Raw genomic sequence first — 17,973 nt, 5'->3', positions numbered from 1 at the left:
AAAAAAAAAATCAACCTATAATGAACTTTGGACTTGTGGGGGCTCCTGGAGGTCAAGGGTCCCAGGGTGGCTGCTTGGTTGGTAACTCAGACTTGCTTGGTGCAGACGTTTTTCATATTTTCTTCCTTTTGCATATTTAGAGCGTTAGAAAGGTTACTTTTGAAGTTTTTTTTTTTTTTTTACCTTTTTCTGTGCTTAAAATACTGATATTTCATCGAAATCAATTTATTATACTTCTCCTTTGAAATGTGGCCAAAAATAAACTGTTTGCACAATCTAACAGGCATGCACAAAACGAGGCAGACGAAGAAAACAGAGTTTTTTTTTCAACTCCAGGATTTCATCTTCAACTTCAAAGTTTAAACTTCCAAACACAAAAGGGTGATTTTTAAAAAATATAATAATTAATATATGATTGAGGGGGGTCATGAATCTATGCCACTCAGGGAGGCTCAAGGAAAAAAATTTGTAGGTTCCAGGAGATTAAAACAACAACAACAACCGCCAACCCCCTCTAAGAAATAAAGAACAGTCTCTAATTGAATTACTTTCGAAATTACTTACTTATTAGTTTCGAAATTTAATTTATTTATTTGTATAATTTATAAATATTTCTTATTTATCTCCTCCTGCTAGTTACATATAACTAGTTACTTCCCGTCAATGCCTATTTATTTGAGGACATAGGCCGATGTATTATTTAGAATGTTTTTATCTTGTTTTTAAGGGATCCTGTAAGTTAGGTTGTGAACACTACAATGAAATCGGTGCCAAATATAATCATGCCATGTAATGATAACAAAAATAACAACACAAATGTAAGAAAGAGAGATTAAATTAAAGTTGTGCAGCGTCATAACTGTCAAAAGCCAGTGACAGCGTCCACCATAGACCTATCCCTCCAGCTCTTTGTTGTTGTTCTCACGCTAATATGCGAGATCCGTGGACCCGACTCAACTGCGCGGTCACATTCCGCCCCGACTTCCCCTCTGCCAGCGGCCTGGTGGTTTGAGATGAGTAGAAGATGTCGGTGTCGGGGCTGAAGGCCGAATTGAAGTTTTTGGAGTCAATTTTTGACCCAAACCACGAACGATTCAGAATAATAGACTGGAAACCCGATGAACTCAGTTGCCAATTCAACGTAACAGGAGAGAAGCTGCTGATCATTCACTGCAACATCACGGTGAGTCCAGGCCAGCTCTGCGCACAAGCTAACCCAGCCACTGACTATCGACTGAAACCAAATCATTCCGCGGAAGGTTCCGTGTTTACAAATTAACTGCGATTAAAGTGCCCGCTTTTATATTCACGTTGTTTTTAAAGCCACCAATATACACCAACCCCCGTTGACTAGAGAAAACAACACGACACCAGTGTTGAAATCACTTTCAGAAGTGCACAAGAAAACGTTTAGTTACGACGTTGCGGTAGCTTTTTGCTAGCCTGATAACTGAAAGTAACATTCGTGCTAGCTTGTCTTGTTAGCCAAAATAACTGCGTTGCAGTTCGCAGTCTGCTAACTTTCTAACTACTGAACCGTATCTAGTTTAATTTTAACGTCAATAAGCTTATTCGCAGGGGGATTTTCACAGTATCACAGCTGTTTTTATTTAATAAAATGTATAAAAACACAATTATCTAAACAGGCACACCGCTGAATGTCCCGTTCATATCTTTAACGTTAAATACAGGCGGTTTAATGGAATGTTGTTCCACTGTGTTTTCTGCCTTTTCAGTAAATAGACCGATCCCCGTGGCGAACTTGTATTAAAGCTGTGACGTTAATGGTTTCTTTATCAGGACACCAAAATATGTACAAAGCGATATAATGCAGATATGAGGGCGTCTGCACTGTATTATAGTTTTGCCTTACGAACTGATAATGTGAGCTTAGCTGTAAATATATTTTGTCAACGTAGATGACGCGAAATGGGCCTGGTATCTTTCATGCATTTCAACACCAACTCCTCAAGGCGGTGTAAATACATCATCAGTAGTGTAAATAATCGTCAAACTTCTTAATGCAAACGCCTTAAGTTAACCATCACAATGTGTAGGTAATGTCAATCTTGTCATAGCATCTGTGTTTGTATGGTCCAGGTGGTGCACATTACTCACACCATCCAGACCACATCCTCCTCTATAAGCATTCACACCTGCAGTCGCACTTGGTGCTCAAATTTTGGGGACACGGATATGGCCTGTTAAGATGTTTTCGTAGCCCTGTCATGAGGAGACTCAAGTTGTGTCAGTCGTCTGCACCATCTTTGAGTCAGCTCAATATTAAAGACACCAGAGTACATTCTGCATCACAGTGTGAATCTTGAATATTAGAAGTGAGCAAGTCAGTCAATCCTTAACTGTGGGTACCGCAAGCTCTGCACACATCCCACATCTGATTGACTGGATCATGTGTGATCACCAACTCTTGAGTGGCTAAACCCACCTGATAAAGCAAATCAGTTGTAAGAAAAGAATTTACAGATTGAAAATGTGCAGGGCCCAGGAGTAGGATAGAGAACCACTGATTTTGGTGTCTGTGGTGATACACTAATTTGTTGACCACTTTGTACGGGCCATGATGAAATCTGAGTGCCCTCTTTGCATTTGACTTAATGCTGGAGATAGCTGAAATGTTGAATAGCATGCAGTACAAGTGCTTATCATTTTTCTGAAAGCTCTGATATATCTGATTTGGTGCTTGATAACAGAAAAGTGTCTGAAAACCAAACAAACACACCTCATATCAGCCATGGTCTGTTTTTAAGGTAATAGAGTACTTCACAGACAATGTTTTTCTGTAGGCCGAAGCATATAAGTTAGCTTCGCCCTGGTTCCATTGATAAAAACCCTATTGGATCTTTTCATTGGATTTTGGATTACTGTAGAAAATAAGCTCTGTGGTAAACAAACATTTATGATACTTGTGCATTTTGTTCAGCAAGTTAATCTTCACAAATGGACACTTTTTGGGCCTTGGAGGCCTAAACGAAATCACCACAAGTAAAAAGCTAAAGTTAGGCTAGAAAAGAACTACGCCACAGTCACATGATTTAACACCGTTACTAAAACTAGACTGTAAAGCTGTGTTTGACAAAGTTCAGCGGGATGATGCTCTGTAGTCTCCCCACTTGTTAGCAACCGCCGTTTATATTACACATAAAAGCTTCAAAATTGACAAGTGGGCTATTTACTGATTAATTTGATGTTCTAGACTCATTTTTGTATTTTTTAAGACTCATTACTGGGGCACTCTGTTAAGATCAAATACATTTTTTAGAGTTATATTATCAACACACAGTACGTTAAACCCTCGCTTAACTACCATAATCATAAATCATAATCATAATCACCGCCTAAAGTTGTTCATTGTGGTTTGTTTGTAAGTTGTAAACATGGGAGTCTTTCCCATCCTTAGCATCCATTTCATAATAACAGTGCATTCCCAGAGTCATACCCTAACCCATCTTTAACTTATGTGATACATAAACATCAACATTGCGGTATAAATATTTGGATATTTTCCTCTCTAGAAATTGGACATGGGATCCTTACCAGTTAAAATTATTGCCAGTACATTACATTACCGTACTTACTACATAGCTTGGGCTTACTTGCTAGAATACACAGCAGTTCAAATACACAAAATACATATACATAATCTCCTGAAATGAAGAATTAGTCCTTATAAATATTCTCTTGCATCTCAATCTCCATGTAAACTGAAGGTCACACATGATTTAGCAACTGTATTAAGATCTAATTAAAGGTTCGGTGCAGCACTCAGCCACTTGTCATCCAGTGCTAGAGATACTCTTGCTCTACAGCTGGCAGTAGACAAATTATTTTGTTGAGTGGGTGTCTGTGTGGGCTAAAACATTTGGTCTGAAATCATTTATAGCTCTCGAATAAACTTTAACATTTTATGTAGATTAGATATCCTTTGGCAACATTTGGGTTTCATAAAAGCAGTTGTGTCCTCTGTTATGTCCTCTATTATCTGTAGGCAATAAAGCCATTAACATACACATGGCTGGCTAAGTTTCCATGTCCTGCTGTTGACTCTGTTGCAGGAATCCTATCCCTCAACACCCCCAATATGGTTTGTTGACTCTGATGATCCGAGTCTGGCTGAAGTGTTGGAGCGCTTGGAGGATGTGAGAAAAGGCAGCACATTGGTAAGTTGGCTGATGTGGATCCAGCTTCATAGAGGTTAGCTCCAAATCGGAATGTCTCATAAATGTATTTGTATATCAGTAGAAACTTGATAGAGTTGTTAATGGGGTTTGCGCAAGGTGCTTGAAGTGCGTGAATTTTGACGTGAAAAAAAAAGCAAGTACTGGAATATCTTGAAAGTAGACCCATTAGCGTCACGTTCAACATCACATACAAGTTCCCAGTAACTTTTCTTTTTTTTCTTGAATAAAGTCAAGTAAAAATTAAAAAAACATAAAATTAAAAAATAGATAGATATATAAATAGCTTCCTGGAGTTTTACAAAGGAAAGGTTCCTCCCATGCTGATACTTTCTTTGCCCTTTTTAATCAGTTCATTTTATTGGGAATTATTAAAATGAAATTTACAGATATTCGGCAAAATGCCAAATATTGCCCCCCATAATCGGCCTGGTGTATAATCTGTTGACTAGTAGTTCAAATGAACCGCATAACACTGTCTCCAGCCCCTTTTACACTGCCTGTTAAAAATGGGAATTTTGCGCTGGGATCATGGGCACGACACATGCGGTGTTTAAACATGTTGTGTGATTCACCCCCAGAAGATTCAAAAAGCAGCTAGCAGCAGTTAGTAGCTAACTCAAAGAGGAAGAACAGCAGCCAAAATATCCTCAAACTGAGGAGACAGTGAAGTCCAGGAGCTACTTACCTTTCGTGCAAAGGACGAGAACAACCGCCATATAACAGGGACAGTAAATGATTATTTCCTTGTAGTGCCGTTGTTATGGTTTATAAAATGCTGCCAATAAGCATGTCATTTGTCACACTAGAGGCCCATGCTGTTGTGTTACATGTCATGCCTGTCAAGCCTTTTTAGCCACTGAGATGTTGGCATGCTGTTTGAAATCGCACACTGAGGCAGTATGATGCTAAAGTTGGGTTGATCTGTGTAAAAAAGCAAAGGCAGCGTAAAAGGGGCTTTTAAGTGGCCCCATATTGCAATCTCTGTAAAAAAAACAACTTTTTTTCATTGAGTCATTATTATTTAATTGCTCAAAATCAGCTATTGCTCAGCATTTTCTTTTATTAAAAAATTCTGACGCGTCACTGTCTCAACTGCAGCACCCTCCCTGTTCTTTCTTCCTTGTCTTGGTGATGTCCTGCCTGACATTGTAGTTTATTTTTACCTCGCTCCACTCTTAAAACTCCGAAAACTAGTTGGCCTATGTTGACAGTGCAAAGCTTAACTTGCCCTAACATAATGGGCTGGCATTGTCACCCTGATTTGTTTTCCTGACAATGTATCGCCAGAAACTGAAAGTGAAACTGAAGTTCCAGCTGGCTTTGTTTCTTTGCACTTCTTACAGAAGGTTCTATTTTAAAGATTATTTTTCCTTCCTTCATAATTTGTAGTGCTTTTTGTACAGATTTGACAAAGTGTGTTTGATATCATACATGCACAGCAGGGTCTCTCCCTCTCCTGTTACACCGTGTGCAGCTGGCAGGAGGACAATGTTGGTTCAGTTATAGTGAGTTTCTCTGATTATGTTGATGCCCTCGCCCTGAATTTGCTCTGGATTAGATCTTTTCAAAGTGCAAGAAAATGGTGCATTATAGAGGTATAATAAGCACAATAGGTCTCATGACATTCAAGGATTTTATACAGTTATGCCTAAAAACAATGTGTTAAGTAACCATTCACTGAAAAGAGAGACATTGATTTATCATTCATGTTTAGTCAAAAATCTAAAATTAATTAGCTGCTTTGAGTGAAGTCCTTGAAAATTAAAAAAAAAAGGGTGCTTGAAAAAGGACTTGAAAGTCCTTTAATTCCATTTTATAATGCCTTTATGAACCGTGTCTTGGCAGTTTGATTTTCATCTCTGATGTCTTATCTTGCTGATTTCACACACAGCTCCTTCAGCAGTTGAAACGCCTCATTTGTGATCTCTGTCGGCTTTACAACCTGCCACAGCATCCCGATGTAGAAATGCTGGACCAGCCCCTACCAGCTGGCCCGATTACCCAAGAACGAAAGGTACTCAGCTACAGCAAGAGTAAAATTCAATATCTTTTTGTTGCATTTTAAATCTCACTATATGTCAACTGACAATGTTTTGCCACACTACAGAATGGGCCATCAGATGAGGTGACATCTGAAGAGGAAGAGGAGGAAGAAATGGGAGAGGTACCTGTTTGTATTCCTGACAGTTCAGTGGATTCATATACCTTCATAGCTTAATGGTTAATTTTGTTTCTAAACATATTTGATACACTGACAGCAGGACATTGATCTGGACCAAGACCTGGACCATTACGACATGAAAGAAGAGGAGCCAGTTGATGGAAAAAAGTCAGAAGATGATGGAATAGAAAAAGAAAATCTGGCCATCTTGGAGAAGATTCGTAAGAACCAGAGACAGGATCACTTGAATGTAAGTGCCTGGTTCTTTGTTGGGATTTAACAGCATTTCATTGAATCTAAATATTGTATGGATTCTACTTATTGAATCCAAATCCCCCAGTAGTTTCAGCTGGAAGATGTGTTTAAGTGAAGAGTTTGGTATGTTTCACAAGATGTTTTAGTCTAATCACTAAAACATACTCTCAACATATCAAGAAAGGAAATGTTTTTACGCCTGTTTTCCTTATTAAACAAAAATACATAGACACACGCCTTCTATGCATTTCAAATTTGTCCTTATCACAGAACTTAGATGAGCTTTATTGCCCTGTTAACTCATTGTAAAACACACTTCATTCAAACTCAGCAGAAACTAAATAAATCTCAACAAAACCGTCTCTAGTAGTCTTTCCGCTGTTCCAGAAATCACCAGCTCTGGTTTCGTAAAAATAAACCCTAAATTGAATCCACAGAGTTAGATGTAAAAATGTGCTGGCTCAACAGCACTGTTCTTTCCTTGCTGTCTCTTGCTAACCAGAGCAGTGTCTCTTACATGATCGCCCTAAAAAACAACCAGCAGTGTTCTCAGCCAGTTGCCTTTAGCCGATTTGTCCACCCGCGCAACCCTTATTTGATGACACTGAAGTTATACATAACTAAAACTCAAAGAGTTAGTTTAGATCTGATCTGATTACCTTTTGTTTGCTGCAATAGTGGAAACACTGTGCTTTCCAGTGGCAGCACAAATTATGTTCACATCCTTTACCTATCTCTCTACCTAAAAGTGAGATGAGCATCATTAAATTTGAAATGTTGAATAAATTCCTGCTTTATTGATCAGATGTTTTCTACATTGCTCTTTACTGATAATGAGGAGATATGAAAGATTCGATTAGAGGTTCATTAGTGCAGGACTTTAGCAAATCTGGATCCTCTGCCAGTAAGGGAACTGTTTGAACCCAAATCATCTCAGGATAGTTGCACAGTACTACAGGTTTATACGGTATCACTGGACAGAAATCATTCTTTTTTTATTTCGACTGTCACTTTCACCGTGTTCAGATCAACAGTAGCTCTGCGACCAAAACGCAGACTCATCGTTCCTTGCAGTGCTGACACAGTGTGGCTGCTGCCGCAGAGGGCTCCAGCAGAGTGAAATGATAGTGTCCAGCAGAAAGTTTAGTTGGCTCTCAACTTTCACACCAGCACAGTCCAGTGGATAAAAGATGCCTGCTGAAATCAGGAACAAAACATCAGACTCTAATTGATGAAACTATCTAAACTTTAAAAACTGAATAATAAAATAAAGAATCTTGTCAAATTGCTGATTGTTTTTCAGATTATATAAAGGCCAACATCTTAAAATATCTTGAAACAACTCTTATCATTTCTGCATGGACACGCTTTATGATCGAAGGTTTCTCTAATGGACTTATGGTAGAAAAGTTTAGTAACTTATGCCACATTTCCACTGCATGATTTAGCTCAGCTCCACTCACTTTTTGTACCAGCCGCTTTTCTCTATTTTGTTTGTCCTCTACGTATAGTGTACTGTGTACTACGTATAGTATACTGCAGTGACACCGACTGCAGTGGAGCACTTGCTGAGTCCTTTCATAGGCAACCAAAAAGAGGCATGTCTGTGCTTCGTCAGTTGGACGGCGTAGTGTTTGTAGTGAACGCCATAGTTTTGCAGGCTGCCATTGTATAAAGCTGAAGCAAGGTGAACTAATAAAAACATTGCTGTGGCTATTGACAGTAGCTCAATCCTGGTGATTTAACTTCCTGTATCATGCTGTTATCAATTCTCTCTAACCAATCAGTGGTCTGCAGAGTTTTAACTCCACTGTCTGCTCAGCTCGCTTTAAACCTAAACCGAGGTGGTTTTAAAAAAGGTACCAGCTGCAGGCACTATCCAAAACTTTTACTAATGGAAAATCAAAAACGAGGAAGTTGAGTTAAATAGACCACCGCCATACCATGCAGTGGAAATGTGGCATGACCAACTTTTTTTTTTCTTTCAAGGAGAGTTGTTGGTCTTGTCATGTGTTGAAAATGCTCACATGTAACATTGTCAATAGACCGAAATGTTCAGGACTCTCCCTGATGTCGCCCAGCCCGTCTTTTTTATGTGCTATATGCGCTCTTTTGCCCTGGTGTCCCACCATCTGTGTGATTTACTTTTGCGCTTTATGTTGCAGGGCGCAGTGTCTGGCTCCGTGCAAGCCTCAGACCGCCTAATGAAGGAACTCAGGGAGATCTACAGATCACAGAGTTACAAGACAGGTGACTGCAATAACACGTTTCCCCACAGTGGGGACTTTTGTTTCGACACACCATCAGCAGATTAAAAAACATCTCTGTGTTTGTGTCTCACAGGTATTTATTCATGTGAACTAGTCAGTGACAGCCTTTATGAATGGCACGTCAAGTTAAGGATGTAAGTTCTCACTTATAGTTGCTTTTAACATTTTCAAATATTGTTTTATATCGTCTTTTCTGTTAGATTTGACTTGTTGTTCTTTATTACAGGGTAGACCCAGATAGTCCGTTACATAGCGACTTGCAGGTCTTAAAAGAAAAGGAAGGAGTGGACTACATTCTGCTCAATTTCTCTTATAAAGTGAGTACTGTTATAAGATTTGTCAATTGTTTTGTTCAAGAAAAGAGTTTTTTTCTTAAAACTGATGGTTTGTTTATTTTTTCTCCATGTGACAGGATAATTTTCCTTTTGACCCACCTTTTGTACGGGTTGTCTCACCTGTACTTTCAGGAGGGTGAGTGTGCAGTTATCTTGCCCAAGTACAGTTTGGAAATGAAATGCTCGAGGAAAGTATTTTCTCACTGGGACTTAGTCCACATTTTTGTGTGCACAATTTTGAGATTGATTGTGGGAGAGCTTTACTCACATTACAAGTATTAGTAACTCCAAGTGTTTAACATTGTGCTGGCAGCTGTTGCTGATGTGTTGAAATGTCGCTTTTCTTACTTACAACCTTAAGTCAGATCCTTTGATGAATTTATGCGTTTATGCATAGCTTTATGTTGTTTTATGTTACTTCTGCATAGTACAGGCTATGTGGTTTGGTTATGACAGAGTGCAAAGTATTGCTTTTGACTCTTACAAGTAACTTGAAGCATTATCATACGTCTTTGTGATTAGGCTTTTGAACAAGACAATTCCTTCAGTGATACAGATCCATCATGTATCTCAAATTATCCAGGTTCTTTAAAGAGAAAGTTACATTTTTAATGGGTTAATTATCCATTGATACTATATTACATACAATAGATGTCAGTCAGGGTACCCCCAGTTTGTTGAAGCAGGCTGGAGTCTGACATGGTAGCTAAGCAATGGATGGGGTGGATGTGGATTGGGGTCAGCCGCAAAACATATTTTAGCCACAAAAAAAAAGTCCCACCAAAAAAAACAAAACATCAGCTCAAGTGTATGCTATATTGAGAGTATTTAACTGCTTTACCTTGATGTCAGACAACATGAAAATGAAGCAGTTATATCACTCTATTCAAAGCCAGACTCCACTGAGAAAAACAGTGATTTAACATTGCTGAACACACGAGCTGCTGGTCCAGCGGTGGATTTTTTTTTTTTTGTGTCAACATTGGCGTTGAAAAGGGTTAGTTCATATCCACCAAGGGCACACAAAAACACAAACTAACGAACTGATCGAAGCAGTGATAGACCAGATGCTTCTATGTTCAGTTAAATAGAATAACTATTTTTGTGAATGGAGTCTGGTGGCTTTAATGAGAGCATAAATGGGGAATTGAAGTTGTTAACGGCTTCTCCTTTTGGAATTAGCTGTCCGACATTAAGGTAAAGCAGTAAAATACTCTCAATATAGCATGCATTTAAGCTGATATTGATTTTTTTAATTAGGTGGGACTTTTTGGAGGTTGGACTCCAGCTTGCTTCTCCAAACTGGGGGCATGCCGACTGACATTTACTGTATGTAATACACTGTACAAGTAACCCATATAACCCCACTTCAAAAAATCTGAAATATCCATTTAAGGGTTCTGATTGTCAACAAAAGGCATAAACATCTACTTTGAAATGGAGTCTTTGCAAAAAAAAACGCTCCCACATGGCTATTCAAGATATTGTGAAATTAAATTGAAGCACAACAAATTTACAAAAAGCCCAGTGAATACTTTCCATATCAAATGTACCCATCTGTGTAAATATGTATTATTTAATTCTCACACACTTATGCTGAGTATTGATTTTTTTTAATTTCAGTTATGTTCTAGGAGGAGGGGCGTTGTGCATGGAGCTTCTCACAAAACAGGTTTGTAAATGAGTTTGAGACTTCGTGTGACACATTGTTCCTCAATTTAAACAGCAGAATAATTTTGTTTTATTTGTGCGTGTGTGTGTGTTTTCAGGGCTGGAGCAGTGCCTATTCCATAGAATCTGTTATTATGCAGATAAATGCAACTCTGGTTAAAGGAAAAGCCAGGGTGCAGTTTGGAGCCAATAAGGTAAGTGTTGTCATTAGTCCAGTCTCAGTGTGCTTTAAATGTACGAGGTTACACATCATGTTGTTCGTCCACTAAGGATGCCACAGTGAGGAAATTTTCACACTGGTTAATAAATTTGCGACAACACTGGTGTTACTGATTACAGCTGACATTATAGAAAGAGATATAAGAAAAGATATTTGTCGATGATGCTCAATATGTAGGTTGCTGACCTTTAATGTTGATGTTAGATCCTTAGATTTTTCCCTTACTTTGAGCAAAACAGAACAAGAAAAGGTTGTCGCGGCTGTGGCAGTGCCTGCTGTTCTTTTTAACGTTTTTTCTCTTTTGGACTCCCTCGGCCTCTTCATCTCCTTTTTCTCTCATAGTGTGTGCTCTTCTGCTTCCTCCTTAATCAACTTCTTGGTCTCCTTCATTCAGATCATACTCACCTCAGTACCTGGGACCTTATGCCTTGTGCATAAGGTCCCAGCTTGCTTCTGGCAGAGCCCACTGCCATCATGCCGCTATCTACACTTTGAATAGAAGTGTAGATGGCGTGACCGCAGTGAGCTCTGTGCTGTGGCTCTGCTGCTGCTGCACGGAGCAGACACTTTCAGTCTGTGATTTTACGAGAGTGGATTTTAGTTGCGGCAAGCAGCACATTTGAAGCACAATGAAGCCCTAAATGTGTTGCAGTTGTGTTTTAGTGGAGAAATCAAGTGAAGGGAAATAGTGTCCCAAGGTACCATTTACACTTGTCATTTCAAATGTCTTATAATAACCTAGCTGTAAATGCTTTTCCCTCCAACCATTTACTACTACTGGCTCTTTATCGGAGCCAGTAGTAGAAAGATTACAAGAAGGAGTTAGACGTAAGAGGATGTGGAATGACAAAGTAGCAACTTCCAGGATTGAAAATGAATTGAACTGAACATGCTAAAAACTGCGGTTTGTTAAATGGCCACTTGAGGCTGGCTCCAAAACTGAGTCCATCCCACAGCCACCCATGTTAAAACGCTCAACTTTACAGCTGAAATGAATGTGTTTACAGGTACATAAAATTGTTTTGGTGCCTATAGATTATTTCCCATACATAACAACTGTACGGGGAGTACATTTTTTTAACATTACTCCCTTTTTAAATTTTAGTAAAACCTAATGCTATGCATAAATAAAGGTGTCCCAGCTAGCAGGTTTTGGTTCTAAAAAAGTTCTAAGAATGGTACAATGCAATCAATGCAGTGTTTTAGTAATGTTTCTAAGGGCAGGTTTTCTTTCAGTCCCCAGAACAGTCTTCTTAAAAGTAAGGGTAACATTCTTAACAAACATCAAAAAATGTTACAAATGGTTTTTTTTAACATATCACATTACAGGAATGTTTCATAAAAAATCTGAATGTTGCTTTTAAAATGTTCTTCCTTTGTTCTCATGTAACATGGTGGGAATGTTAGATGAAAGAACATTGGATTATCTGTCACCTCTCAACAACACCAAAACATCTTCAGGATGGTGCAGTTAAAACGTTACACCTTAGTCAGCATTTAACCTTTAAGGAACATTATTTGAAATGATAACCATCCTTAAAATGATCTTTGAACATTAGATCAAAATGTTTTTCTTCAAAACTTTATTGCAACTTGTAGGTAACGTTAACCAATGCTGTGGGAATGTTTCCTGCTAGCCGGCGTGGCCACTTTGAGTAACATGCAAAGCATCACCTTGAGCTCTCAGTTAGAGGCAGCCCTCGCTCCTCCACAGCTCTACACCTCATATGTAAACATGGCCACCTTGTGTCACTTCCCACTCCAAAAATTCAAGATGGTGATGGTTAAATTCTAAACTCAAGGCTTCAAAATGGTAGTTTACAGACCAATGGGTGACAGCACACTGGCTTCATCCATTATTTTTATACAGTCTGTGGGAATAGCAGCAACACAGTTCCTCTGCCACATAGAAAATAGGAGCAGGAGTTTTTTTTAATTGTAGTTTTTTATGTAGTTCGTACTGCATATTGAAGAATTTCTGTCTGTCCTACATAACATTACTTGTTTTTCAGAACCAGTACAATCTTGCCAGAGCACAACAGTCGTACAAATCCCTTGTGCAGATTCATGAAAAGAATGGTGAGTAAATATTCCTTTATGTTTGGGGCACACACTGGGTGGATTGGATCTATTGGCAAAGGGGTTTCTCTTTCTGTTTTCACAGGCTGGTACACACCACCTAAAGAGGATGGATAAGGAGCTACTACCACTATGCACTGGGAACATGTCTTTGGGTCAAAGTATCTTGTTTTCTTTGGAATATTTTCCCCCCTCTGACTTAACTGGGGATATATCATCTTTCTCGCGGAAACCATCTCGTTGGCTCATCTGACAAGTATTCCTTTTGCCCCGCTCCGGGAAAGACTTTATTCTGGTATGACTTTGCTTCTCCCCTCAGTGTTTTAGTGAGGAGGATGATGTGAGGGGTATCACTAGTCCTGTTTTCTAAATATGCTCATTTGTCTTTAAAAAAAAAACGAAAAAAAAACCTTTTCTCCCTTGAAATGTGGGGAAATGCTTTTTCTTTAGCTGCTTCGACAAAGTGGGCTTCATAAACAGTCAGTTACCCCTCTTTAAATGGGAATTTTAACACAAGATTGATACTGAAGCTCTTGATGTGGCACCTCACAGCACCTGTTTTTATTGGCCGCATTTTTTCCCCCATCTCATCTCAATAAATTTAGATGACCTTCAAACTTGGTATCCTTTAGCTCTTACTTTTTAAAATGTGTGGAGAATATCGGGCCAAGCAGAATCGAAATGCTGCAGTGTTGAACTAAGATTAACTGTTGTTCGTGAACAAATCCACCAGTGGTTGATAATAAAAACAGGGCCAATGGAGACAAAATAACTCAGAATCTGCATGTTGCATATCTTGGGAAGATATATTTTCATTAGAGAATGAAATGACTGTTGCAGCATCATTTTTTGGAAGTTTTAACAGAGCTAATGTTGAAGAGCTCATTTTGCCTCGTTTCTTTAAACACAGCGGCCCTGCAAGCCATCAGTTTGGCGGCTGTTCTTTCTGTTGACCGTAGCTGTAGAGGTTGATGGCTAGTTTAACGCTGAAAATGAAGCCCTGTGTGTGTGCAAAGATAGCGACATAACGCACAGGAGCCTCGTCTCAACCGCTGTTACGAACAGGGTTCCCACTGCCATGAAATTCTTGGAAAAGTTATGAAACTGTTTTCAAGACCTTGAAATGGTTTTGAATCAACAGAATGTTTGGGAAAAGTTTTGAAAATACATCGTATCAGTTATAGTTTAAAATGTGCTCATAAAAATCCCCAATCAGTCTTACCTTACACGAAATATGTCCCTTGTATTAATAATTTAAAATCTAATGCTGTCCTGAAAGATCACTAGTATCCTGTGATACATGTCGACCAAACCGACATTACCAACACCATGTCCTCTTTAAGACGAAATAAACGCGCTGTCACTTAAGAATAGAAACAGGAAAATGCTGCAAAGCAGTAGCTAGCTGGTTAATCAAGGCTTTCACACATGATATTTTGGAATCCTAAGATACTAAATATTTACAGTCAGAGTGATAAATCGCTAAATGATGCTGGTAACCGTTACTATCAATGGACAGCTTACGTTAGCATGAGTTGGAGGCTGCTGCAGTAATGTTACAGTAATACAGAATAGCTGAATCACTAAATCTCAGTTTATAGAACAAACTATTAACAGATCATTATTTACAGACAACACTAACGATACCTGGTGATTCAATCAAATATACATGTTTGATTCATTCACTGCGTGACGTGATCCGGACATCTATACATGTATAGATGTTCGGATATGAAAAATCCGCCCTCAGTGTTAGATCTTAAATTCATATGGACGAGGAAAACCCGACAGCAATCTACCCTACATTATTAAGCAATCGTTAACGCTCCGGTTCAGGCAGGTTCCAAAAACAATGTTAGAGAATGACTTTAAAGCATACATTTGTTTAACAAGAAAAATATACATGCAAACATGTCAAAATTAAAAACCAATCACATCAAATTGCATTTTAATTATATCTAAATGATCTTTGGTTTTCAATTCCCCAAAAGTACTGTTACATGGCGGTCTGGTCTATGCATCTTGTTGGTGGTGGGAATTGGCGAGTAAAGATGGCGAGCCCTAGCAGTTTGCTTATCCGCAAACTCCTGGGGAGTGTGTGTTTAATAATTTAGGGTTGTATCACTATATAGGTCTACCAATATTTAACCGAGGTCAAATAAAGTCATGGAAGTGGGGTAAATCATTATGGGAAACTTTTGAAAATGAGTTGTTAAAAATGCGTGGGAACCCTGTATAAAAGATAGTTGGATTTGATTTCAGTCAGTGTTAAGCACTGGCTTTACAGAGCGAATAAATGAAGGGTGGTTGGATGTGTTGTTTTCAGAATTTTGCCCGGTTTAGCAGCAAAGTTGTATGTCACATCTTTCTGGCATACATCGATTGCAGTGGGTTGCCCCTTCTGTGTTTAGAGTTGAACTTCTTCCTTGTTAAATGACATCGTCACACATGCAGCCGGATTTGTCTCCAGTTTTTTTTTTCCTCAGTCAGCAGCTAAACATCCACCTTTTGCAGGGCTTCCTTTGCCACAACAATGTACCACGAATACATTTCTGTGCCATTTTTGGTGCAAAAAAAAAGACGCATCTGTCAGAGCTGACCTGATACTCTGTATGACGCTGTAACGTTGACCATGCAATATACGTCACTACTGCTGTTCCCCGTTCTGCAGGGACACACGCTGTGTCCACAGTCTGTTGGCTCTTTTGCAGTTTATTTGTTAACACTGACTGCAAAAGTATGTTTGAATGGCAACTCAGGTAACAAACAACACTTAGGAAGGGGATCTGTACGTGTTGAGTTTGGGGTTATTTTCTTGGATTAATTAACGCTCTGCACCGCTGACATTTAGGTTTACTCACCCGCTGATCTGATGTCAGAAAAACGTAATGAGCTTTACAATAATAAGGGCCACGTTTCTTTTAATTTGAGATGCCATTTTAACAGTATTGCAGGAGCATGATGATCACCCCATTAACGGCTCATCAATACCTACTGTTGTATTTTAATTTTTTTCTCTTCCCAAATACTGAAGTAGATTTGATTTCAGTGCGTGATCTCTGAAGTATTCCGAATAAAATCTGTATCTATATATTTGCACAAATGGCAAAAATGTGCCTGGAGAGGTCAATTATAACAACAAACAAATTCTGAGCAAAATATTTTAAAATAATTTTTTTTTTTTTCTTAACACACATCCTGTTGTTACATGAGGGGGAGGAATCATCAGGTCTCATGTCCTCACCTGAAGGGCCCGTGCAGTCAGAGGGGATTTTCACAGAGCGTGCCTCTCTGACTGGACTGTGTGTTGAAAAGATTCATTTATCTCGACTCTCGATTCATCTTCTGGCACCGACAAAACATGATCAAGTCTGGCACCGGTGGCTCGCTTCGTGTTTTCTTTTCTTTTTCATTTTCCATTTGAAGAAATTTTGACCATGTACAGTAATTTGTAAACTTGCATCAAGTTTATGAATAAAGAATTTTAAGATTATTGCTGTTTTACTGGTTTCCATATGTATTATATTTCACTGTTACTTAATGGATTGCCGATGTATTGGACTAATTAATGATAATAAAATGTATAATGACGAGGATAACGAAGCAAAAAACTCAATTGCCATTGAGGAGCTTGATATTTAAATGAATCAATATTTAAAAAATAATTTGAATGTAGCTGCAAATAGATATGCCTATTTCTTTGTTGTTGTTTGTTTGTTTGTTTGTTTGTTTGTTTGTTTGTTTGTTTTGTTTTATTTTAGGAACCCTTTTGCAACAACTTGGCCAAGAAACTACAGATGAGACAGCCTCTTGGTAAGTTCTAGCTTTTTCTTTTACCATGTCTATTTTTAATTTTGCAAAGTCCCTTCTCAAATAACTTAAACTGAAACTATATCCAACTCCACAATCCCTAAAAAAGACAATTAACAATATTCTCCAGTCACTATCAGTTGACATATTTACATTTTCTTTAAAATCAACTTGCTTTTGAATAGTTTTTATTATAACAGGTGATGTCCCCCTTTATAACTATGTATAAGTACTCCATAAAAACTACATCTTGTATTCAATTCTGAAGTATTGTCAGCAAATTGTACTTGATATAACAAAAAATTAAGTGCTTGTGATGAATGGCTCATTTCCTAATGTCAAACACTGTAAATATTACAGGATAATTATTCATGTGTGAGCAGCATTTCTATGTGTTAATCTGGAGTGTAATCTGTAAAATCCTTATTCATATAGACATTTTTTGCCAACTAGGGAGTTAAAAAAATAATTGATGAAATATTGCTTCTGCACAAGTATTTTTTTTTTTTCACCTTAAAAGTTTGACTCAATTTCAGGCTAAAGTTACTTTGCAGGTGGAAGATTTTTTGCTTTAGCAATGCATTATGTTTGAGAAGTTTATCACGATTTATATGAAAACATGTCAGAACTGTACTTGAGAACAGTACTTCAGTAAATATACTTAACTACAATTTACTGTTGGCAACAGTAAGGAGCATTAGAGCTTCATGATATGCAAAAAAAAAAAAAATCATCTTCACTAAAATGAAAGATATATATATGTGATTTTGCTGGGGTTTGTACCGAACAATAATTATTCCTCTACGTCTGGAATATGATCTTTGGCCGGGGCATCTTTATAGCAGTTTCTTTTAAAATGGCATGTTGTGATACATTTTACCTTATCAAATAAAAAAAATAAATAATAACAGTAATAATAACATTTTGGCCCCAAGGAGCATCGGCCCAAATCTTTCCCCTCTTGTGAAGCAGA

At 38.2% G+C, this 17,973-nt stretch overlaps 1 protein-coding gene across 2 annotated transcripts; it reads left to right on the top strand.

Moving 5' to 3' along the window:
• Positions 1–930: 930 nt before the first annotated feature.
• On the top strand, positions 931–16,683 carry LOC121949989 (ubiquitin-conjugating enzyme E2 Q2-like). 2 transcript variants are annotated; one of them, XM_042495880.1, is made up of 13 exons: positions 931–1,183; positions 4,074–4,178; positions 6,091–6,213; positions 6,307–6,363; positions 6,461–6,610; positions 8,781–8,865; positions 8,959–9,019; positions 9,112–9,202; positions 9,298–9,356; positions 10,844–10,892; positions 10,990–11,085; positions 13,124–13,190; positions 13,276–16,683. In XM_042495880.1, the coding sequence occupies exons 1-13, from the start codon at positions 1,025–1,027 to the stop codon at positions 13,305–13,307; spliced, it is 1,134 nt and encodes a 377-aa protein (XP_042351814.1). In that variant the 5' UTR covers positions 931–1,024; the 3' UTR covers positions 13,308–16,683. The 2 variants fall into 2 exon arrangements, with proteins under 2 accessions (XP_042351814.1, XP_042351813.1); XM_042495879.1 differs by having other exon boundaries at positions 6,458–6,610.
• The last annotated feature ends 1,290 nt before the right edge of the window (positions 16,684–17,973 follow it).

Source organism: Plectropomus leopardus, chromosome 11 (assembly GCF_008729295.1).
Source record: "Plectropomus leopardus isolate mb chromosome 11, YSFRI_Pleo_2.0, whole genome shotgun sequence".
NCBI lineage: Eukaryota > Metazoa > Chordata > Actinopteri > Perciformes > Serranidae > Plectropomus > Plectropomus leopardus.
This window is presented reverse-complemented; position numbering and strand designations above follow the sequence as displayed.